Source organism: Gorilla gorilla, chromosome 15 (genome assembly GCF_029281585.2).
Source record: "Gorilla gorilla gorilla isolate KB3781 chromosome 15, NHGRI_mGorGor1-v2.1_pri, whole genome shotgun sequence".
Classification (NCBI taxonomy): domain Eukaryota; kingdom Metazoa; phylum Chordata; class Mammalia; order Primates; family Hominidae; genus Gorilla; species Gorilla gorilla.
In genome coordinates, this window is record NC_073239.2 from 26,996,953 (window position 1) to 27,022,606 (window position 25,654).

Here is a 25,654-nt window from a genome sequence, read left to right on the forward strand (position 1 = left end):
AATTATCCTTATGGGCCATTTTTGAAGGGAGAGGCTCTCGCCTTTGTGGCCTAGGACTGTGTTTATGGCATACTTTCCCAGCTGCTTGGTGTCTCCAAGGCAGTAGTAATCAATGTCGCAGTCTCTTTTCAGACTATTTCATTCAGCTTTCCAGTGAGACCATAAACCCAGGCCAGGTCCTTGTCTATTCAGGCAAGGTCAAATACTATGGGAATATTTACCTCTAAAATTACTGTCCTTGGTTTTCCCACATAATGTGTTTACCCTCCATTTCACTTTCTGACACTTAAAGCCCCAAAGTAGAAGTTGTTGACATGCAGTTATTTTCTTCTTCAGTGGAAATGTACATGTAATTTGCAACAATTTTTGAACAGTTCTGGTGCTTTCCCTGCAATGGGTAGATCACTTAAGAAAATATCACGGTTCCTTTACCCTTCATTTTGGTTTACTTGAAAATAGTGAGGCAATATAAAAGTTAATGTAACTTCCACGATTACTTTAGCTCTCAGCAAATCTAGATCACCTTGTATTTTAATAAGAGATTATATATGTTATTACTTTGAAAGCTTTCACAAATTGCTGTAAACATTTAAGAAATGGATTCTCCGTGGTATAACACAGTATCTGTCACCACTAAGCAGTGGGCACATATTTTTTTTTGCTTGCCCTGTAGCCACTGTTTCACTGTTGTGAAAAGGTGTTGATTAGCTTTTATTTATGCTATATATTTAGGATATTTGACAGTTAGCTCAAGGGATAGAGAATCCAAATACCACCAAACAACCTGAAACTCAGCAAACACCCTACTCTCTACTGCCTGAATTATAGAGCCTGGAAACATGTGCGTTCCTATATGAACTCCATTTCTCAAGGGTTTTCATATTTTTCTGTTGTCAAAGAGCTCTGTGCTGGAAAATCCCCACTCCTGTGTGAGAGGTCATATATTCATGTAGTGTTGTTGCAGATGACTGTGTGGGGTGGTTTTTTTTTTTTTCGTTTTTTGTTTGTTTGTTTTTTGCTTCAGAAAGTAGCCTCGGACTGAGCATTCACCACTGTGTTTTCCTAACAGCAGGTTAGGTCATCGTCCCTAAGTGAGACAGACAGTTTCGAAATATAAAAAAGAAATCTCTGTACAGTTTGCAGATTGATAGGACTGAATTGTCCTGAAAAAAATTTATCTATCTATCTAATCTATCTATCTATCTATCTATCTATTTATCTATCTATCTATCTATCTATCTATCTATCTATCTATCTATCTATCTAATTTTTGTGAGTACATAGTAGGTACATATATTTTTGGGTTACATGAGAAATTTTCATACAGGCATGCAGTATTTAATAATCAGGGTAAATGGGGTATCCATTCACTTCAAGGATTTATCCTTTGTGTTACAGCCAATCCAATTATACTCTTCTAGTTATTTAAAAATACACAGTTAAATTATTTTTAACTGTAGTCACCCTGCTGTGATAGCAAATACTTGGTCTTATTCACTGTGCTATTTTTTTGCACCCATTAACCATCCCTCCTTCCTCCCCACCCCACACCCAAACAAAATTTTAATTACTAATAATGCACAACATAGCCATGGTATGGCAAGACTCACCTTGGCGTCCATGCAAATGTCTTTTCTTCAGGAAACCCCCTTTCTGAATTACCCCTCGCCTCCACCATGAATATGGTTTATCTTTCCTTTGAACTTTCATATATGTATATATTAGCAATTATTCTTTGTGACACAGTATTCCAGAAATTGGTGTTACAATGATGAACAAAATAATAAAGATGCTGCCCTCCTGGAACCTATATTCTGTTGAAGGGAGACAGTAAAAATCCAATAAACAAATAAGAGGTAAATAATACAGTTGCATGCTGCTTTAATGACTTTGGAGGAGACAGGATGATGTGAGAGAGTAATAGAGTATGGAGTGGGGGTAAGCAATAAGTTAGGTGGTGAGGAGGCCTCTCAGAGAAGGGGGCATGGGAACTGAAATCTGAAGAATAGGGAGGAAACCATCTATGAAGAAAGGGAAAGAGTAAATATAAAGGTCAACAATAATAACAGTTATGCTGTGTCTAGGATTCTACTGGCTAATAAACTAATTGGGCACAGAGAATTATTTCCTCATATTTATATGTCCTGAAGCATCTGAATTGAGCTTTCAGGTAAAATTTGCCCCAGGAAACACTTGCTAAATTAGATAGATCCATCTCGATGGCAATAGGAGAGAACTGTCTTAAGCTGTTACTCTGCACTGTTCTTTGAATGATAGTCCAAAATGCTAGATCTCGAAACTTCTGAAATAAAAGATTAACATTTGCTTGCATCTATTTTTGCATAGTTATGCTACTATCTTTTAAGCATAATAACACCTGAATAGGAAAGTAGGCAGCCAACTGAGTGAGTTTATGCGATGGCAGCTGTTTATTCCACTAGTTATTGTGTTCTGGAAAACATGCATGACTCAGGTCCTATCATCTAAGCACAGACAAGCTGGTTAGAAATCTCTTCTGTAGGTCAAGGTTAAGGGGTTCATATCCTGCATATCATTTTTGGCACATAAAACACACTACTATTTTATTATTCTTATTGTCTTATTCGCTCTTACATTGTCCTTATTGACTAACTGAGAGGAAGAAAATACTTACTGTTTTCTATATTAGCATAAAATCAAGGAATGTGAAAGCTGGGGAGGATCTAAGGAGAAAGAAATCATTGTTATCTGGAGCAAAACTACCTGAATTCATAGTTCTGCTACTTACAAGTTGTGTGATCTTGGGAAAATGATTTAATCTCTCAGTAACTCAGTTTCTTTAGGTGTAACATGGAGGTATAAATAAATGAAATCCATGTAAAGTGCTATGAAAATAGTTGTATAAAATGTATAAATAGTTGTATGAAATGTATAGTTTATTTATACATGAGGTATAAATAAATGATATCTGTGTAAAGTGCTATGAAAATAATTGTATAAAATGTATAGTTTATACATGAGGTATAAATAAATGAAATCCATGTAAAGTGCTATGAAAATAGTTTGGCATATATAAAGGTCTTCGGCTGAACTAGAAAATGATAGAAAACACTTTTTATAACCTCAAAGGTCTCCATTTCAACTAGATTTAGTCCCCAGATAAATTGACTGGCACAAAGTTTTTAAAATTTTTTTTCAGTTGCTGACATCTAGATCAAGTTATTTTATCACACACCTAGATTCCCTGCTTCTTTTGAAAAACTAAAAGATCCATCAACAATGGGTTCACATGGCAGCTGTTAGAACTAATTGAGCTGTAGCTATCCCTTTTACAGTGATGCTGTCCTCTCCAAATTAATATAGTCTCAACCATTCCTCATTGCATCCTTGATGCTGAGGGCCACCCATTAATATGAACAGCCTATTAAGTGTTTGAGTTTGGTAGCAGAAGAGTTCTGCACAGATTTTCATGTTGAAGTAGGGGCAAGGAGCAGGCAGACAAGTACAGAGCATTTGCAGTGGAAAATATTCCTTAACCAGGTGTCCCCTCTTAAAACTGAAATCCTGTAAAGCAAGTATGTCAGTGTTTGAGTTTGGTAGCAGAGGAGTTCTGCACAGATTTTCATGTTGAAGTAGGGGCAAGGAGCAGGCAGACAAGTACAGAGCATTTGCAGTGGAAAATATTCCTTAACCAGGTGTCCCCTCTTAAAACTGAAATCCTGTAAAGCAAGTATGTCAGTGATAACAGTTTATGTAACTTTAAATTGTAAAAATCTTTTATTACAGTCTGTATATTAAATATTTCTATTGAAACGTCTCATCCACTAATTCTGTGCATTTACTTCTTGAAAACATACACTTATCTCAGGTGAAACTGCTTACTGTTTGTCACGGACTTTGTTCTTCCATAGGAGCTTATTATCAAATGATTCAGACAAATCCATAAAGAGATGTTCGCGTGTATGCTAAAGTATTCTCTTTCTATTTCTCTTTAACTCAAAGGGAGTTTGTCTCCCCAAATCCAGACACAGTGAATTGCTGTGAAATGAATTTTAGTTAACACACAGAAATATTTTAATAATGCACACATTTTCATCTGAGCCATTTTTTATTGTCAAGTGACTTTTATCTCAGAGAATTTTATGTTTGATTTTTTACGCAAGTGACAATAAACAAACCACAGGTAAAGGCAACTTTTCTTCTGTGTTTTCTAGCTTAACTAATGAAGAGAGTTCATTCTGAGCTGCTAAGCGGAATATACCTTGTTGGGAAATTATTTCAGTCCTATTAAATGTTTAAAGACATGCTGGCAGTTGGAGTTTCCACAGTGTAATCTAAGCAATCATTTCCTGGGAAGGTTGCAAACTTGCTGAGTCATTAATTTAGCACACTAGGTTAAAAAACAAATTCAGTCTCTAGAAGAGCAGGATACATTGTCTCTCTGAGTAGGTGTTCAGTGCACAGAGTTCCAGCTTTGGCAGTAATTTCAAATGAAACACTTGGTGTAAGAATGTTAAAGATGCTTTGTGAAACCACAAACTTAAAAAAATTGATCTTCATAATTTTTATTTTATTTAACTTCTATTCCTGGCTTCAGAATACAACTTTCATCATTACGTTCTCATATTATCTCCCATGCATGATGTGTTAACTCTTACACTTCTAACACAAAAAATACCTTTATGTTTGTCATTATATATAATTTGCCAAATCAGATCATTTATATGCATGTATCTCAATACCGTATTTTACAGTGATGTCAATTCTTACAAAAGTTCCACACCTGTAAGTTGATCCAAACTCCTCCAATTCATAGAACATATGGCTAATATAAAAATATAAAATTTTAAAAAATGCACTCTCTTATATGTGTTGCCCATAGTTATAAAAAACGAAATTTTAAATGTGCTCTTTAAGTTTTGAGCCATTTTTTTCTCTGAACATATTAATGAAGCAGAACAAAACAGACTTTCCAAAGCATTTCAACTTTCCATCCTCTTCTCATTAAAAAAAAAAATCATTCTGCAGATTTTTCAGGTTCACCAAATACATGGGGCCAAATTGGAATAGAGACTTAAGAGTGAAAATTAATTTAAACACCATTTAGTTAACCTAATAAACCCAGTAAAACCTTCAATAGTGTTGACGGTAAGGAAGAATTTTCACTTTATTATAGTTAGCTTTAAAGAAAGGTGTTATTTAAAACTCTAAAGTACTGTGCACATTGTAATTAAATATACAAGTAAGCCAAGAAAATGTAGTAAGTTAATGAAGAATTTGAGTTTTATTTATGTATAATAAACATACAAAGTTGTTATAACATATAAACTTGATATATAATGAAATCTCTTTACTTTGTATAATAATGCATTTCATGCGAACATTTCTAATTATTTCTGTCAGCATTATGATTCGAACTGCTATCTAGTTTCCCCTTGAAATTATCTTAAAATGCAAAGATCAATGAGTTTTTTTAAAGTATCATTTCCTTTAAAACTATTAATTTCTGAATTTTTGCCTGCTCTGTAGCTTGATATATCAAACAAAAACATACTGTAATTATGCTTTATGTTGTACATGCCTTCACATAAAACTTCACATAATAATTGGAATTTTATATTTTTGCTTAAAATAACAACTGATTATTAATTATTAATGATGAAATATGTCATTGATTCTGAAAATCTTTAAGTCTTAGTTTGTGATCACATCATTAGAAATACTTTTGCCGGCCAGGCGCAGTGGCTCATGCCTGTAATCCCAGCACTTTGGGAGGCTTGAGGCAGGTGGATCACCTGAGGTCAGGAGTTCGAGACCAGCCTGACGAACATGGAGAAACCCTGTCTCTACTAAAAATACAAAATTAGCCGGGCGTGGTGGCACATGCCTATAATCCCAGCTACTTGGGAGGCTGAGGCAGGAGAATCATTTGAACCTGGGAGGCAGAGGCTGCAGTGAGCCGAGAATGCCCCACTGCACTGCAGCCTGGGCAACAAGAGCGAAACTCCATCTCAAAAAAAAAAAAAAAGAGAAATATTTTTAAAGGGATGATGGCAGGATTACAGAAAGGGTGGTTCTTAAACATTTAGGTAAATATTGATAAATATAGATCAATATATATTACAGGGTCATGGCCTTATTTCATAGCCAGTTGGTTTTTTTAATCTGTTATGTATCAACAAAGTCCTTGTTTTACATTTTTGATTGAAGGAAGGATAAAAACCCTATAAGCGCTTAGGGAATCATCAGATAATGACCCAGTCTTACTTTTTTGTTTTCACACTTCAGATTTGCCTCATGTTAGGGAAAACACATGCAAATGTGTGTGTATACACTCCCAGAAACATAGAATTGAATACTGAAAACAGAACTTCAGTCAGCTTCTCCACTCTCGCTTTCCCAAGGTGTTTGTTATCTAGTACAATTAAACAACTCAAACAGTCTCCTTCCAGCAGTAAATCAATTTCTACAAAATAAGTTACTATGCATGCACCCTGTGTCAAGATTGTAAAGCTTTACTTTTTCATTTAGAAATATGGGCCATATTGAAAATAATGACTTATATTTCAGACTGTAAGAAAAGGTAGTGATAAGTCTGGTTGGATTGCTATCTGATTTTGAAATTTAAAATGGCATGAATGGTATGAGGGCACTCTTTATTAATGCTATTAAAATCTTAATTTCTGACACTATAAATTACATAGTTGACACTATAAATTACATATTCTGTGCCAAGGACACATGTGGCTGGCTGTGTAAGTCTCATTATTGCCTGAAAATGTGTGTGGTATAGTCTCTGGGCTACAGAGTGACAGCTAATTTCTTTTTCCTAAACTTGGAATATTTTTAAATTTCTTACATAATCTTGCCTTGAAGGTAATAAATGAAATGACCTCTCAAAAATAATTCTAGTTCTTGTAGTTTATGGCAGTGTTTATGTTGGATGAAAAGAAAATATTCAGTTTACTAGATTCCCTCTTGCTTTTCTAATGAATTTGCACCATGGTATAGTAAATGTCAAACTGGCTCTGTTAGCACAGCCTACAATTAGGTATCTTAAATTAAGGAATGTAACTGAACAGTGATTTGTCCAGCTTTTCATAGGATTTTCCAAATCTGAGAACATGTTAAATCTGCTAACAAAGTGTGACATCAGGTTATCTTTTATTCTGAGTGTTAAAACTTTTCAACTATGGAAAAATATTTTCATTTTAGTCTATGCTTAAAACAGGCCCATTGGCTACAGTTACTAGAGGACACTGGAACAGGGAGTTTACCCTGTGGATTTAATTATTCTTTAATTCCATTGAAGGTATTTATTCAATATATTCATGATTCTGGTTTGGCAAACCTTTGGATATTTTTATAATCTCCCTAGACTTATCTGCAAGAGTTGAACCTTTCCAGAATAATTATGCTTTACAGTTTTTCTTTATGGAATTGTAATTGTGAATGTAACTGTAGGCCTAATATTCCTGTGTAGAACTTCATTTTAAGTTTCTTTTTACTGTAGCTAGTGAATCTGGAAATAATAGTTTTCACTTTTGGTAATAGTATTTAACCTTTTGGTGCAGATAGGGATTGAAAGGGGTAGAAATTTTTTGTAAATGTGATTTATTGCTGTCTTATCAGTAATCATTTAAAATTAGAAATTAACTGAGTATGGTGATAAAACAAGGGCTCTGGAGGCAAACAAATGTAGGTTCACATTTTGGCTGCACTATTTACTAGCATTTGACCCAGGGGTATGTATTTAAACTTTATGAGCTTAGATGCCTCAACTGTAGATAATAAGGCCTGTCTTTTAAGGCACCTAATACAGTTATTGCTCTAGAGTAGGAACTTAATAACTAAGATATATAAATGAGATACATAATTATAACAACGGTTCAAAAGTAATTCGGTTTATCTTATTCTGATGATTCTAAAATACATTTATTCTGACGATTCTCAAATATATCCCAGGATATCAAAGGTACTGTGAAATTATCCAAAAACGTAGAAAACACGGTTAATTTTAGTTAATTTAATTTTTAAAAATCTATATACTGGGCTGATTAAATAATTCCAAAATGATGGGCAAGAGTACACAGAGATAAAATTATATCCAAAACATCCACTTTTATATTCCTCTTAAAGTATATTCGTTCTGTTTCCAATAATACAAATCTTTTATTGTATGGCTGAGGAAAAATGTAAAATCATATTTATTTTTTTCTTTAGGTAATCCAAAGGAACTGTAAGGCATTTTTTTATTTCTTTCTTTCTTTTTCTTTTTCTTTTATTTATTTATTTATTTATTTATTTTTTGAGATGGAGTTTCACTCTTGTTACCCAGGCTGTAGTGCAGTGGCATGATATTGGCTCACCACAACCTCTGTCTCCCAGGTTCAAGCAATTCTCCTGCTTCAGCGCACCGAGTAGCTGGGATTACAGGCGAGCACCACCACACCCAGCTAATTTTTGTATTTTTAGTAGAGACGGGTTTCACCATGTTAGCCAGGCTGGTCTTGAACTCCTGACCCCAAATGATCCACCCGCCTTGGCCTCCCAAAGTGCTGGGATTACAGCATTTTTTCGATGAAGTACCATGTAGGGCAAACAGGAGGCATTTACTTTTCATTTTCTGTCTTTCGTAAATGCTTGCATTTTCTAACCATGTGAATGTAATCCTGTAGAAAACGTCAATGATATAATATTTGCACTGTTTATTTGACTCCAACTTTATATTTCTGTATTAAAACCACTTTTTTAAAGCAAAAACTTATTTGAAAGACCTAGAAATCATGTTTAAACATTCTGATCTCCAATTCTCTTTTTTTTTTAAGATTATACAAGCAAGGTAACTCAAATAGAAATGGGGAAAGCAAGTAAATTATGTTAATTAACAGAAATACAGTATGATTTCATATTATTAAACATCAAAGTACTAAATACAAGAGTAAACTGATATCTTAAAATATATAAATATATAAATCAAATAGCCTCTTACATCTTGCTTCCTTTATTGTTTTCCAAAATGTAGCAAAAATCACCATCAGAGTCGTTTATTGGTCGAGAGAAGAGGTCAAATTCTCAGTCATACATTGGACGACCAATTCACCTTGACAAGATTTTGATGTCTAAAGTTAAAGTGCCGCACACATTTGTCATCCACTCCTACACCCGGCCCACAGTGTGCCAGTACTGCAAGAAGCTTCTGAAGGGGCTTTTCAGGCAGGGCTTGCAGTGCAAAGGTAAGGATGATTTTGTCACCTGTCGAACTTTGATTACCCTCATTCATCTGACATAAGTATTTTCTGGTTACCACTTTTCTTTCTGACAAATTATCATTTTGTTTTGTTTGAAAATCACTGGGATTAGATTGCAGATTCAACTGCCATAAACGTTGTGCACCAAAAGTACCAAACAACTGCCTTGGCGAAGTGACCATTAATGGAGGTAGGTAAAAGATCAGCTGTCATGTCTGTGCTTCTTCCATATTAGAGAGTGTGGTGGTGTGATTTTAGTCAGGGTTTTTGGTTTTGGTTTTGGTTCAGATATTTCAGACACAGTCCCAAGTAAATTATGGCCAGTGTTTGTTCTACTTTACAATAGAAAAGCATCCATGGAGTTTTGATAACAGTCAAAGACCCTTTCATGATCTTTACATGGTGAGCAGCTAGTATTGAAAACTTGGGTAGCCATAATTTATTTCCCAGTTTCATTATCTTATATTCTTATCCTAGTTTGCCCAGAAATGTGGATGTTGTTGGGCTGCCTACAAGTTATGGTTCTCAGTCTCTTTTCCTCTGTCCTTCTCATTTCAATCATCTTTAATAATAAAAGAAACTTTGTCAGCCAAAAAATAAAATAGATGTATTTTCTGTATTTGGCAATATTCCTTCAAGAAAACTCTAACTGTATAAATTAACTTTGAAGGACTGCTAAGAAAAATGCCGTATCTTAAGCAAAGAGCTTACATTTTCTTCTTGGGTAGCATTCTAATGGATCACTACCAAAATATTTGACTTAGAATCCCAGGTTAGCTTTTTCTGCAGATAGTGGTCTTTATAGCTTTAGCCTGATACCAGTTTTCCAATTCCTCTGGAAAGGAAAATGGCTATAAAAGATCACAGATACTTTCAGTTGAGTATTTTTGTTGCTAAGAAGCTGAAGAATGATTATCTTTGCTCTAGAACTTTCTTCTCTAGAAGAAATATATACTGTACCTAAAAGAAGAAGAAGGAAGAGCTCTCCAGGAAAACATTGTCACACTTGTTTCTGGCTTGGAGATTCATGAATTAGCTGCCAAAATTGAAAGCTTGGCGATCGTCCCACTTTCTGTGGCATGTGGTGTTGACTTTGTTCAGGCTCAGGGAATGTCAGTGTGTACTGGATAACTATAACTAAGGGGAAACAGAACAGTTTTTGATGTTGTTGATTACTTTGAAATTCTATTTTCTCATACATTCAGAAAAATCTGGTAAAATATGAATTTTCCAAGCTTGGCAGGCTAGAGTCTCTCATTAATCTGTATTTTCATTTTAAAATGAGTACTTTGCATTAGTAAGTAATTTTAATTTTTGCCATTACCATCAACTGTATAATGACAGGTTCAATATTACTTCAAATATCAAATGTCTTATTTAAAAGCTGCAGTTGTGTGACCAATTTAATATATTGGAATTCATGATTTTCAAAGTTACTCCAATAGTAAGAATCAGTGGCTTGAATCTTTTTTCATGTGAAAATTTCTGTCATCCTCTTACATACTTTTTTTTCCCACCAGGGCTGTGTTTCTAAAATATGAGCAGCTTCCCAGTCACTTGGGCCTGGTATCACTTTGCCTTCTAGCATTTTACTTCTATCCCAGCCTTGGCTTCCTTCCAAGGTTTTTCATGACTTTTCATGTTTTCAGGCTTGGGAAAACGGAAAACGAGCATCTACCTATAAAATTACATGTTCAACCTCTCATAAACTCAGATGCATATAAACTGAAATAAAAAAGGAGATTGAAAATCATGGAAGGATCTGGAGGCTATTATCTTTAGCAAACTAACACAGGAACAGAAAAGCAAATACCACATGTTCTCACTTATAAGTGGGAGCTAAATGATGAGAACACATGGTCACATAGTGGGGAATAACACACACGGGGGCCCTTCGAGGTTGGAGGGTGGGAGGATCAGGAAAAATAACTAATGGGTACCAGGCTTAATACCTGGGTGATGAAATAATCTGTACAACAAACCCCCATGACACAAATTTACCTATGTAATAAACCTGCACGTGTACTCCTAAACTTAAAATAAAAGTTAAAAAAAAGAAAATAAACTCATCACAGAGCTACCTCTTTGGGGCTTCCAGTTGATTTGTTTTAGGATCACCTGACTGTCTCTTAAGCCCTGGCTCCAAGATTCCAGGCTTATCTTCATGGGTGAAAATAATTTTCTAGATTTGCTTAGCCCTGGGGCAGAGTCTGATGTGGTCATGGAAGAAGGGAGTGATGACAATGATAGTGAAAGGAACAGTGGGCTCATGGATGATATGGAAGAAGCCATGGTCCAAGATGCAGAGATGGCAATGGCAGAGTGCCAGAACGACAGTGGCGAGATGCAAGATCCAGACCCAGACCACGAGGACGCCAACAGAACCATCAGGTGAGAGCAGCACTCCCAGCCTCAGCAAACAGGGGAACCCCAGGCAGTATTTTCTCTTTAAACCTCTTTGGTATTTTAATAGATTATAGTAGAAATGTGAAGTGCACGTTTACTTTTTTATGAATGAACTGCGTGCTGTAAATGAGAGCCTTTGAAGTTCCCTGGGAGAAGTGTGGTTGCCATTCTTTCCTAGCATCACCTCATTCATTGAACCTTTTTTTTTTTTTGCATGTGAGAGATGCTCATGTTTGCCATCCACAAGTTTATTACTAAGTTAATATTAATTTGAAGCTCATTGTGTAGAAACAACAAAAATCAAGATCAAACTCAGCAGAAATCATCTATTTTATTAGCTGGCCCCTGTTACAAATATCATAGTCTGTGTATACTTCACTGTTCTTGATATTATTTCAGAAGTATGTGCAATTTTATATCTGTTATTTAATTATGCTTTTGGTTACTGGATGATCCCCACTTTTTATATCAGGAGTCAGCACAATGTGGCCACCAGGGCAAATTGGACTGCTGCCCAATTTGTAGTAAAGTTTTATTGGAACATAGCCTGTCCATTCATATTGTCTGTGGCTGCTTTTGCACTATATTGGTAAAGTTAGGTCTTTTGCAAAAACTAAAATATTTATTACCTGGCCCTTTAAAGAAAATGTTTCCTAGTCTCTGATTTATATTATAAAGCCTATTGAAACTTTTGTGTCCATTTTACGAATGCCATGTTTATTGACAAACAAATTGTTCATGAGAGTAGAGCAATAAAATGATTGTTTTTTTCCGTTTAATGGCATAATGAACATTTTTTAAATAGTGGGAAATAATTGTCTTATGACCTGTCTTTTGAAGACGTACACTTCTTTAGTACCAAAGAGTTTGCATGGGGCCGGGGGGCAGTGGTGGGAATTACATATATATTCATGTTGTGGGAAGGGGGATAAGGAGGGAGGGATGAAGAGAGGAAGAAACAGAGACTAGCAGATTCCAATTTTTATGACATTATGCAGAGAAACTAAAAATTCATGTTGAATAATGTAATCTCTAAATGATTGATAATGTACCTATCATAGGAAATAAATAAGCAAATAAGCTTTCATGTGTGAGTCTGAATAGTGTGGCCTCAGTAGACTAAGAAGTACTTTACCTCAGGTTTACCTGAAAACTGAACACCATACAGTTCAACCCAAAATATGAGGTGCTTATTACCCAGCCTTGGGAATTTTTTTTTTTTTCAGATGGAGTCTTGCTCTGTCACCCAGGCTGGAGTGCAGTGGTACAATCTTGGCTCACTGCAACCTCTGCCTCCCGAGTTCAAGCAATTCTCTGCCTTAGCCTCCCGAGTAGCTGGGATTACAGGTGCCCGCCAACATGCCCAGTGGATTTTTTTTCTACTTTTAGTAGAGACGGGGTTTCACCATCTTGGCCAGGCTGGTCTTGAACTCCTGACCTCGTGATCCACCCGCCTCGGCCTCCCAAAGTGCTGGGATTACAGATGTGAGTCACTGCACCCGGCCGGGATTTTTTAAGGTGTACAAATAACATGCCTATCACTCTTCAGAGTAACCCACTTTCAGAACCATGGTGCCTGACAATACGTTTTACTAAACATGAGATGTGAATTTTGTAAAGTTTCACTTGGATTAGCTGACATAAGGTTTTATGCATGAAAATACATAAAATGTACCTGAAAACATTTTTTTCCTACAATATTTTGACTTTTCAAGTCCATCAACAAGCAACAATATCCCACTCATGAGGGTAGTGCAGTCTGTCAAACACACGAAGAGGAAAAGCAGCACAGTCATGAAAGAAGGATGGATGGTCCACTACACCAGCAAGGACACGCTGGTAAGATCCACAGGGAACAATGTTCTCTTGCCTTGCTAGCTTTAATTAGAGGAGTTGCTAATGTCCTGTGAGGACTGTGAGATTTCTGCATTACTCAGAGTAAACCTCAGCACAGGCATGACACAGGATTAGGTAAGGTGCATTACAGTCTCTGGGTGTCAGATATAGTTGAGCAAGCAACGGAGTTAGGAAAAAATGTGGAAAGCAATTTCAGGCAAACAAATTCATTGACCTTGATTACCTGAGATGTCTACCTGCCATTTTATAGCACTTGTGGAAGCCACAGTATGTGCTTTCAGAATGCTCCACTGCAATTTAGAATTTTATAAGAAACACTGCATTCTAGGCAGAGAATAAAACAGTGTTAACTATCTTATACTTCCTAAGTCCTTAACTAAGTTTTCCCTGAAGAACTGACCCATTCAGGAACATTGGAATCCTGTACCCTGAGATTTTCTTAATAGTTGATGAATGAGGTTGTGTATGTACGTAAGAGAGAACAACTTGATTCACATTTCAAAGTTAAGTTGACAATTGGCTGATTGCTGTTACTGTATTGCTTTTTTCATCTCTTACCTGTAGGATCACTACAGATAAGCACACACCTATAACCTAATTGATCTATCTATAATTTCAACCATCTGTGTTAGAGAGAGAAGACTTACCTGATGTTATAGGGCTCAGTTGAATACCGCCTAGTTCTTTTTAGACATAGTGTAATATATTTAATATATTTGACTGGCCTAAAATTGGTTGTGGAGGAGAAGAGCGGAATCATAGAGCTTTGGGGTCTTTTATAAGATAAAAATACACACACACCCTAAAATCCTGAAAGATATACCTACAGTGAAGAAGGACCTGTTCATCAAATCATAGTGGTTAGATCTGTAGTGAGCTGGAGAGAAGGTAGAGTTGGTTGTTTGATGCATTCCCCTGACTTTAAGTTGATGCCCTGGAGTCAAACTTATTGTCCAACAAAATATTCTTTACTTCTACTCTAACATTCAGAATTTTCCCATTGCCAATGGAAGCAAGAATACCTGGCTCCATCAGCATGGGATTTCTTATGTCCTAAAATAATGAGCTTGCATAATAAACATTGCATCTCCTAGTAAACCTTATTTTATTATAGACTATACATCCACCTTTAGCTCTTCAAGCAGTGAAATAAGCTTAAAAATGATGTTTTCTGTTTACTATGCATTTTCTAAATGCCAGGCTCTTACTGGGTGCTAATACTTCATCTTCTTTATTACTCACGACCCTGTAACATAAATGCAGATATTTATCACACATGTGCTAAATAGTCAACCTCTAGAGCCTGAAATTGAGCATGAGTCTGCCTTTCCCAAAGCCCATGCACTTTCCACCCTCAAATCACATGTCCCTATTGGGGAAATCTATTTATGTTATCAATTGTGGATATTTTTAAAGTTTTTTAAAAAGATCTTGGATCTAACTTCTGTTTCAGCGGAAACGGCACTATTGGAGATTGGATAGCAAATGTATTACCCTCTTTCAGAATGACACGGGAAGCAGGTACTACAAGGTAAGAGGGGGCTCTTTCTTTGTAGTTTCATACCTCTTATTGCTTTTTCATAGGAATGTAGAGTATAAGAAATAGGAAATACATCCAACAAACGTGGCTATTTTTGTGCTTCCTCCAGGAACTATTTTTTTTTCTTCTCTGTAGTCTACAAATTTCTTGGGATTCAGGTTGGGACCTCTTGATTCTTCTGTGAATTTTAAATTTCTCTGGGGAATGTTTCTGGTACCATGGGATGATGGGAGAGGGAGGGAGGCAAAGATTAATTGAATATGTTAGCAGAGAAGTGTGATTTAACTAGAAAATTAATGGTCACAGCAGATCAGCTCAAAGTAAACTCCTGATATCCACTGCATCTAGCACACTGCTAGGAGTGAAGAAACATTGTATGATTTCTCCATGCTTGTCAATATTCACAAAGAGCACTTTTCCTCTAGAGAAAAAAAATGGTAGCAATTTTTATTCTGTCCCTCTACATTAAGTAATACAGATGTGGCATACTATATCACCCAGGAAAACACAACTCCAAAAAAAACTTCATAGAGAAAATAATAGATACTTGCTCCTTCAAAATGAATGCAGACTCTGGAATAGTTGATTTGATTCTCCACAGGCATTTTACACAGCTGTCACAGAAAATGGAAACCTCACTAATTTTAAAATTAAAACTTTGTTTTAAAAGTTATTATTTTTCAGTCCCTGCATACTTCCTGGAAGACGCAGTAGTGATTTCTTTTTTTTTTTTTTTTAGTATGAATTGCCTTAAAAATGATGACTATTGGCCAGGCGCAGTGGCTCATGCCTGTAATCCCAGCACTTTGGGAGGCCGAGGCGGGTGGATCATTTGAGGTCAGGAGTTCTAGACCAGCCTGGCCAACATGGTGAAACCTTGTCTTTACAAAAATACACAAATTAGCCAGTCGTGATGGGATGCACCTGTAATCTCAGCTACTAAGGATGCTGAGGCAGGAGAATCACCTTAATCCAGGAGGCGGAGTTTGCAGCGAGCCAGGATTGCACCACTGCACTCCAGCCTGAGCAACAGAATAAGTCTCTGTCTCAAAAATAAAAATAAATAAATAAATAAAAGGCCAGGCGCGGTGGCTCACCCTTGTAATCCCAGGACTTTGGGAGGCCGAGGCAGGCAGCATGAGGTCAGGAGTTCAAGACGAGGCTGGCCAACATGTTGAAACCCTGTATCTACTAAAAATACAAAAATTAGCCAGGTGTAGTGGCAGGCGCCTGTAATTCCAGCTACTCGGGAGGCTGAGGCAGGAGAATTGCTTGAAACTGGGAGATGGAGGTTGCAGTGATCCAAGGTCACGCCACTGCACTCCAGCCTAGGTGACGGAGCAAGATTCTTTCTTGGAAAAAAAAAAAAAAAAAAAAAAGACCATTTTAAAACCAGTCTCTAGTTGTCCTCACTTAAACTATTCACTTGGCTATGTTGTTACATTAACATGTATTGAGTGCCTTAAAGAATAGGTTAAAATTTAAAAATAGCCATGTCTACCTAAACGCATTTCAAAAGTGTTGTGATTCTACCTCACTGTTACAAAAATTATCGCTTATTTTCTAAGTCTTGGATTTTGGTGAAGATTCAAAATCATTATTCCTAACCATACTGATTCTTGCCACAAGAACATAGCATAAAAAGTCACATTTTCTAGAAAAAGGAAATAAGGTTTCCCATAGTAAAGGTATCTTTTTAAATTTTGCTTAGCAATATTCTGTGTTTTATAGTTTAAAAGTATTTTATTTAAATGGTGGTTATTTGTGATGTCATTTTTCACATGTTCTTGGCATGAATTTTCTTTGAAAGTTTACATACTTTTGATAAACAGCATTTAGTACTTTTTTTCTTTCACAGGAAATTCCTTTATCTGAAATTTTGTCTCTGGAACCAGCAAAAACTTCAGCTTTAATTCCTAATGGGGCCAATCCTCATTGTTTCGAAATCACTACGGCAAATGTAGTGTATTATGTGGGAGAAAATGTAGTCAATCCTTCCAGCCCATCACCAAATAACAGTGTTCTCACCAGTGGCGTTGGTGCAGATGTGGCCAGGATGTGGGAGATAGCCATCCAGCATGCCCTTATGCCCGTCATTCCCAAGGGCTCCACCGTGGGTACAGGAACCACCTTGCACAGTGAGTCTGCCAGTTTTCTAACCAGCCCAAAGCTCATCATGTGCCTACCCCTTGCTTAGTAAACATGTGCCCTGCCCTTCCTAAGAACAGAATGAAGAAAGACTTCTTGGGGATGACTTAGTTTATTGTAGAATGTAGGGTGTCTAAATAAAATCTGCTGCACATACTAAGATGTTTAGTTTGTTAAATTATCCTATTTTATTATAGCTATTTTATATTAAAATTTAACAAATTCAGGTAAACACTATGTATTAGGCAATTACAGACCTCTAGAGCTATTGGTTATAAAAGAAGAAGTAATCTGGCCGGGCTCAGTGGCTCACACCTCTAAACCCAGCTCTTTGGGAGGCCAAGGTAGGTGGAGGACTTGAGCCCAAGAGTTCTAGTCCAGCCTGGGCAACATGCGGAAACCCTGTCTCTACAAAAAATACAAAAATTAGCCAGGCATAGCGTCATGCGCCTGTGGTCCCAGCTACTCTGGAGGCTGAGGCAGGAGAATTGCTTGAGCTCAGGAAGCATAGGTTGCAGTGAGCCAAGATCAAGCCACTGCATTCCTGCCTGGGCAAGAAAGATGAGGAGGAGGGGGAGGAGGAGGAGGAGAAATCTAGCCAGCTTCAGCTTGACATGGAATGCAAGTCTTGTTATTTGCAAATCTGAATTAATAAGTTTCCCTAAAAACACCTCACCTAGTATTCTGTGCAGGGTATTGACGTGCAGAGTAGATGGTAATTGGTAATTCTTGATCACTTTATCCCAGGAAGAATTCTCTGTTCATTAGTAGAATGAGATACATTTGCTAAAATGCAACCTAGATTCAGTATTGAGGATGAATTTTAAAGAAGACATTTTAGAGGAATATTTCTATAAAAAAGTCATTTATTTTTAAATTTCATAATAGTTACTCATAATGAAACCTATGAATTAACCTCTGGTTTTTTTACATTATAGTGTTATCCATTGATCTGTCATAATTTTTTAATTTATCTCTACAATGAAAATACATATTAATAGAATATATATGCCTATTTTAGTGCTAAGCACTTTACATGAGACCTCTATTTTAATGCCTAATCAAATTCCAACAGGTAGACTTTAACGATTTGCCTGTTTTACGACTTAAGAAATCAGTGTCTCTCGAGCGAGATTAAGTTGTCTAAGCTTGTACCAAAGCTGTGAAGTAGAAAAGCCAGTATTTGAATCCAAGTCCTTCTGACTCCAAACCCTAAATTGACGAAATATTATTTTTCAAAAACAAGTATGTTGAATATGTAATTTTGAAAGGAAATAAATATTCTAATGACATTTTCTTAGAAAAACCTAATTGCTATGATTTAGTTAAAACCACTTTTGCAGGATGATTTGTAAGCATGTACTTACTTGTTTTGCTATTACATCTCTTACTGACTTTTTGTGTGCATATTGTTTTACATGCATTTCCAGGAGATATCTCTGTGAGTATTTCAGTATCAAATTGCCAGATTCAAGAAAATGTGGTAAGTATGTACCTACTAATATAAAACTTGCTAATGTGATTACTGGAAAATAAAAGCATCATAAAATAGTTTTTTTAATTCATTTTAATTTTTTAGTAAATTTTGGAAAGCAAAATAGAATTTGGATATTTTTTCTGTGATATTTTAGAAATATTAAATTATATAGATTAGTAATTTTTCTATAATCAATTCTGTAATGTAGAGCCAAATATCTGTTTTTCTCAGCTAGGCAATTATAATGTGATGCCTGATTTCTCACATATTTGCCCTTGGTACTGGAATTTTAATGGTTGATATTACACAGTAAAATAAATACATGAGCAAAATAAAGTAAATTTCTCGATTTGCATGAGTAGCTTAAAAATGCCATTGTTCTCATTCCTTAGTTGCTACCTAGAAGTGCCATAATATGACAAGGAGTTGCAAATGCTCTTATAGTCACTCGTACACATCAAGGAGACTTTAAGAAAGTTGCATAAATCGAATCTTATGGGTTCTCATTTTAGCACCCTAGTCACCTGCGCCACGTAACTCCATCCTTGCAGCTCAGTTTTTGAAAATTGTAGATCAGACATATTATGAAATATTTTACAGTCTGTCAAATGTTTGCTTTATTTGTTATATTTATCCCTATGGCAAGTAGCCAAAAAGTAATAAGGCCTTTTCTACCTCTTCCTGTGACCCAGACCCTTTGTCTATTTTACCTGCTGTATCTATGGCCAAAAGAATGCAGTTTACAGCTTACACTTTCTAAAAATTTGTTTAAGAAAATTAACTTCATGAAACTCTATTCATCCTTACTATATTTTTGAAAACTACATTAAAGTGGCATAAAGTAAACAGCCAAATATGAATTAGAGAGAACTAGGTAAACTTCACAGTGAAGGTTAGATAAATTCTTGTGCTGTCAATCATGAGATAAATTCCTAAAGAAATTCCTTTTCTGCAGATTCCTATTGCCTTTGTTTAGCCAGAGACATTTCAGGAAATACAAGTTACTCTATAAGCCTCTTGGGAAATTCCTGATAGCTGTAGATTTGTTCCACTCTATTCAGCCACTGTTGTCCACTGAAGATTTTGGATCGGCCATTGAGTTATCAGAAAGCCTAAAGAACACTTCTCTTAACAGATGAAGTAGCTTGAAATCAGAATAATAGAATAGTATTAATATTACTTGTCTTGTCCCTAGACAGCCTTGAACTCATCCTGTGGGGACTTTGAAGAATCACAGGATGGAGACAACTTGTAGTTATTTTCTAGGGGGAAGAACAAAGGAAAAAGATAAGGGTTTATAGGATATGGAGAGGGTGGGATTTGATATTAAAGGACTTCTTTTTTATTATACTTTAACTTCTGGGGTACATGTGCAGAACATGCAGAAGGAGTTTAAAAAAATAAAGTCAGAGTATAAGGGTAGAAGATAGTTGGAAAATCTGATAGGATGTAATAGGAATATATAAGGGAAAAAAGAATTACCTGGTGATTTCATCAGGATGAAATCACAGACAATAAAACATAGATTTAAAAGATGCTTTATTCAGCACTTATTATTTCAAAGAGAAAGAATTAGACTTTTGGAACTTGTTAGCTCCCGAAGTGATGAAATTGGACGAGTTTAGCTACTTCACAGATGAGAATTTCATATGGGTTGCCATCCTTCTGCAGCCTCTCCAGCTCACTCACAGTGATTCAGCCTCCTCTTCTGTCACTTTGGGTTGTGCATGTGGGTGACTAATAAGGGAGCAACCTTTTCATTCTAGCCATACAGGGAGAAGTGGTTGGAATCAGGATTCACACAGACATGTGGTTGGGAACCGTGATTATTTAATGACATTTCCAAATAGCCATCTCCACAGGCAAATATCTTTTTCAATACTTATAGTAAGTCACATTGTATGGTTTTTAGTCATATTTCTTTCTAATGAAACATATGTGCTAGCACGTTAGAAGACCTCTGCCACTTAAGATCAGAACAGTTTTCATAACATTACGTTATTACATTAATTAAAGAGTATGCTTTGAGGCCGGGTGTGGTGGCTCATGCCTGTAATCCCAGCACCTTGGGAGGCCAAGGCAGGTGGATCACTCGGTCAGAAGTTCCAGACCAGCCTGACCAACATGGTGAAACCCCGTCTCTACTAAAAATACAAAAATTAGCTGGGCGTGGTGGCGTGTGCCTGTAATCCCAGCTACTCAGGAGGCGAGGCAGGAGAATCTCTTGAACCTGGGAGGTGGAGGTTGCAGTGAGCCAAGATTGCGCCACTGCATTCCAGCCTGGGCAACAGAGCGAGACTCCATCTCAAAAAAAAAAAAAGAGTGTGCTTTGAATATTACAGTCATCTCAGATTTCATCTAGCATTTATAATTTATTTTAAAAATACTTAGTTTATAATATATTTAATATATTTAATAGAATTATATTAATTTTTAGGACTAATGTTTTGTTCTGCTTCATGTTTTTTTTTCATTGGGCTTGTACCTCTAGGACATCAGCACAGTATATCAGATTTTTCCTGATGAAGTACTGGGTTCTGGACAGTTTGGAATTGTTTACGGAGGTAGGTTATCTCACTGAGTATTTTTATGAACTTAAAATTTTTGCTAGTTATATTTTAAAAAGCAATATTTCCAGGAAAAACATAGAAGACCTATGTGTATATATTTCTGTGTGTGTATCTTTTTGTGTTCTGCCTTTAAAAAATTTTTTTGAGATAGTTACTACTTGGAAAATTGGGATATGTGTGTTTTGAAAGAGAAGGTTTCGTATTCCTGAAAAACATTTTTTCTTTAATATAGGCAAACTGTACACACAGTACTGAAGAAGTTTGGAATATCAGGCAAAATATTGAGAAAACAAGGAAGTTGTGATTTGTAAACAAATTAGTTCCATTTTCTTTTGGCATACTTGATCAGAAGTCCATTCATGTTATTAGACAAAACAAAATTTAACTTCCCAGTGTCTTTAACAATATATTTGTTTCCTGAAGGTTTGAATTTTTTTTTAATTTTTGAGGTGAAATATCAAGTATTTACCTATTTTCTTATTGTCAAGCTCTTTGGTAAGTTTATTATTCTAACTTCTGCTATTTTAGATTCCAGCCAGTTAAAGGGTATTTTTCAAGTCTTTAAAAAATATTTAATATTAATGCTTTACCTGCCCTGTAAAATGACCTCATAACTTTCAGTTCCTTAATATTATCAATAAGAAATTATTTCTTATGGTGAGGTTTAGTGTTCTGAAATAATCACAATGTCCCATTCAATTTTATTTTTCACCATATGATATTGTACTTTTTAATTTAAAAAGTAATTAACTTCTACTCTATTTCACAACGTAATGTTGAGTCTTATAAAATGCTCCAGTGATTTCTTTGATGAGAAACCTATCATGAGCCACTAACCATTGTACCGTTTGTTAATGCGTAACGGTATAATAGGGGGGACCAAATGTTTGATTACTGCTCTACAGTATAATAGTTGCATGCAAAAAAAAATTATGGTAGATAGATCATGGTAAATATATATAATGCACATCGTATAGGGGTGAGACAAGGGTGACAAATGAGAGTAGAGAGACCAGCAGATGCCAGATAATTTGGAACATCCAACACTGAAGACCAGGAATAGGAGGAGGCTGCCACCTGGAAGACTGAAACGTTAAGATTAGACACACATGGGGTAAAGTAGATGAGAAGAGTCTCAGAAGAGAGGTCAGGTACTACAGTGACGGAGGAGTAGAGATGAAAGAAGTCACGGCCTTGAAAAAAGTACTTGCAGGAAAATGGCTAAGTTGAAATAGAGACTGCAGTCAATCAAACAGTAAGAAATGATGTTAAGGAAGTAGAGAACATGAACACAAGCTGATTTGATAGTGAAGGGAAGCAGTCTGGAAAGAGAAGGAATAGTGAGAGTGGGATATAAAGTGAGTGAACACTAGATTTACAAGTGTTGGAAGGCTGGAATTTCAAGTTAGTTTGTATGTTACCAAAAAGTTTGAGTAATTAGATCCATTTTCCATTTCTATTTTCTGATTCATTTTCATTTCTTATTTTCAGATTCAATTAACACTGCTACATTTTTGTACCTACCGCAATATAGTAGTGTAGAAGTTAAGAACTTGGGGGTGCTCCGTAGAATTCCTGAAAAGTTTGTTATAGTAGTTAAATGAGGTGTAATATACATAAAGGGCCTATTATGTGGTGATGATGATGATAACTAACAATTTTTGAGTGTGCATAGTTACCAGGGTATTTTGTATACTTTACATGCCTCCTTTCATCCAATCTTCTCCTCATTGTAGATGAGGAACCTAGAATTCAGAAAGAGTGAGTGATTTGCTCAAGATCACACAGCTAATAAGTGACAGAGCCAAGACTTTAATTCTTTCCCCTATAATATACATTATCTTATCAGGACTTTAAAATTATACTTTCTAAAGGGGAGTTAATTTGGTGGTGATACAAATATTTTCTATATTAAGTAACTCAATATTCTGTTTCTAAAACATATATTTTGTGAAAAAAACAGGGTGTTGATACGTATAGCTTTTAATGCCCCAATTCTTTTGCGTTCTGAATTATGGCTATTTTTAAAGCACATATTTGATTTAGAATAATGAAATCTTTATATATATATGTAAGTCAGTGCTCTTTAGAAATGTTAATTTATTCAGTGAAATATGTTTATCATTTCTTTAAATGTCCTTGCAAATTTTAGTGTTCTTTAAGATAGATGATATTTAATAACATACTAATGCTTCCCTTTTTCATTTTAAAGGAAAACATCGTAAAACAGGAAGAGATGTAGCTATTAAAATCATTGACAAATTACGATTTCCAACAAAACAAGAAAGCCAGCTTCGTAATGAGGTTGCAATTCTACAGGTACTTCTTTGGTTCTCATTTGGGGGAAGGGTATAAAAATCCCTCATCCTTTACTTCTGCAAAGCAAATAAATTTTCTCTAAAAACCTGTGGCATAAATATTTTGGAACACTTTAAAATAATTGAAATGGCAGATCAAGTATCAGAACTTGCCTGAATAGTATCTTTCCTGAGTCTAGGCAGCAGTTGTTCTTTTTTATGTATTTAATTGTAGGTTTTAATATATAATTAATATTCATTAAATGGGTAATATTTCAGCATTTGCTCATAGTGGACATGCTGAGACCATTTTATTTTATATTACAAATGACCTTGCCTTCATAAACATGCCTTCTTTATGCTGTGGTAATAACATGAATTGGGTATGTAACTGTCAGCATATCAGTCACGGGAGTGAGCTATGTCTGAGAAGCAGATCATGTTGATTTTATTAATGTCCTCTTTGTCTCTCACTGTAAGCCTTTCATTTGACATCGAGCATTGTCACTTAACTTCTCTTATTAATAACAGTCCCTTTTTCAAACCAGAATTTGATAATAAAATGTATTATGTGATAAAGGTAATTTTTCTAACCATTAAAATTTTTTTGCAGACCAAAGGGAAATAGAGCAGTTGTTTGCTAAATGTAGTCATCATGGCTATTTAGTCTACTCAGTTGAGAGCATTGATAAATTCCTATTTTTATATACCTGCCATAATTTTTTACTTCTCATGCAAGCATGTCATAATTTTTAATTCCCAGTTTTAACGGACAATTTTTTTCGCAAAACAGAACATTTTATTTCTTCATTTATAGTTTCATTTAACTGCCATTTATTGAGTTTCATATGATAAAAACCTGAAAAAGATATGATTTCTGTCCTAAAGGAGCTCATGTGCACAGACAGCCACAAATATTGCTTGCTATACATAGAAAAATAAAATAGACTTTTCTGGGACTCAATTTCTAAAGATGATGTTTTTGTGTCTCTGGACAACTAACGTAGCACAGAGGACTCACAATGCTCTCTGCTTACGTGGGGAAGAAAACAACCATGGATGTGAAGATACTAATTAATGGATTCATGTCTTAGTATCTGCTAATCAGTTACAAACAACTGGCAACATTGAGGTGCAGATGACATCTGAAACTCTAGTAAATGACATCTTTCCTAACCTGGCCCTTGCACTTCCAGTCTCCACGCACTGTGGTCTCCTGAAGGAAGATACTTTTGCAGGGAAGGAATCCAGAGTTAGCATGCGTACAGGAGATATTTATTCTTCATTATAGGATTGGAGAAGAGCTTCATGGTTAACATGGTTACATCTTTCTATATTTTACTAAAATTGCAGAAAACTGACTAGATGTTGGGGTTCTAATTTTCTGTGTCTAGGCCTTTTCATTGGCTTTCCCCAAGTCTGTCAACACAGTATCAGCTACTGACTCGAGAGGTAGAAAAATAAAATAAGGCCAGCCGCGATGGCTCACGCCTGTAATCCTAGCATTTTGGTAGGCTGAGGAGGGCGGATCACCTGAGGTCAGGAGTTTGAGAGCAGCCTGGCCATCATGGTGAAACCCCATCTCTACTAAAAATACAAAAATTAGCCAGGTGTGGTGGCAGGTGCCTGTAGTCCCGGCTACTCTGGAGGCTGAGGTAGGAGAATCACTTGAACCTGGGAGGCGAGGTTGCAGTGAGCCAAGATCATGCTATTGCCCTCCAGCCTGGGCAACAGAGTGAGACTCCTAAAAAAATAAATAAATAAAAACAGAAGGAAGGAAGGGAGAAAAATACACCTGAAGTATAAACTACCTCCCTATTCCTCTTCTAAAACAGAGGTCCCCAGTCCCCAGGCCGTGGACCTGTACCTGTACGTGGCCTGTTAGGAACTGGGCCGAACAACAGGAGGTGTGCGGTGGGCCAGAAAGCATTACCTTCTGTGTTCCGCCTCCTTGAGAACAGCAGCAGCATTAGATTGTCGTAGGAGTGCAAACCCTATTGTGAACTGCACAAGAGAAGGATCTTCTGGTTGTGCACTCCTTATGAGAATTAAATGCCCGCCCCCTCCATGCTCCCATGGAAAAACTGTCTTCCACTAAACCTGTCCCTGTTGCCAAAAAGGTTGGGGAC

General features: G+C 36.1%; 1 protein-coding gene across 7 annotated transcripts in view; it reads left to right on the top strand.

Moving 5' to 3' along the window:
• The window catches only part of PRKD1 (protein kinase D1), a 355,373-nt gene that overhangs the window by 284,374 nt on the left and 45,345 nt on the right, over window positions 1-25,654 (top strand). For all 7 annotated transcript variants that reach the window (XM_055361356.2, XM_031002017.3, XM_031002018.3 and 4 more), the window contains 9 exons: window positions 9,005-9,215; window positions 9,343-9,420; window positions 11,417-11,621; window positions 13,352-13,475; window positions 14,947-15,024; window positions 16,892-17,171; window positions 18,612-18,664; window positions 21,150-21,222; window positions 23,441-23,547. In XM_055361356.2, the coding sequence (XP_055217331.1) occupies window positions 9,005-9,215; window positions 9,343-9,420; window positions 11,417-11,621; window positions 13,352-13,475; window positions 14,947-15,024; window positions 16,892-17,171; window positions 18,612-18,664; window positions 21,150-21,222; window positions 23,441-23,547 (1,209 nt within the window). The remainder of the gene's footprint in view (window positions 1-9,004; window positions 9,216-9,342; window positions 9,421-11,416; window positions 11,622-13,351; window positions 13,476-14,946; window positions 15,025-16,891; window positions 17,172-18,611; window positions 18,665-21,149; window positions 21,223-23,440; window positions 23,548-25,654) is intronic.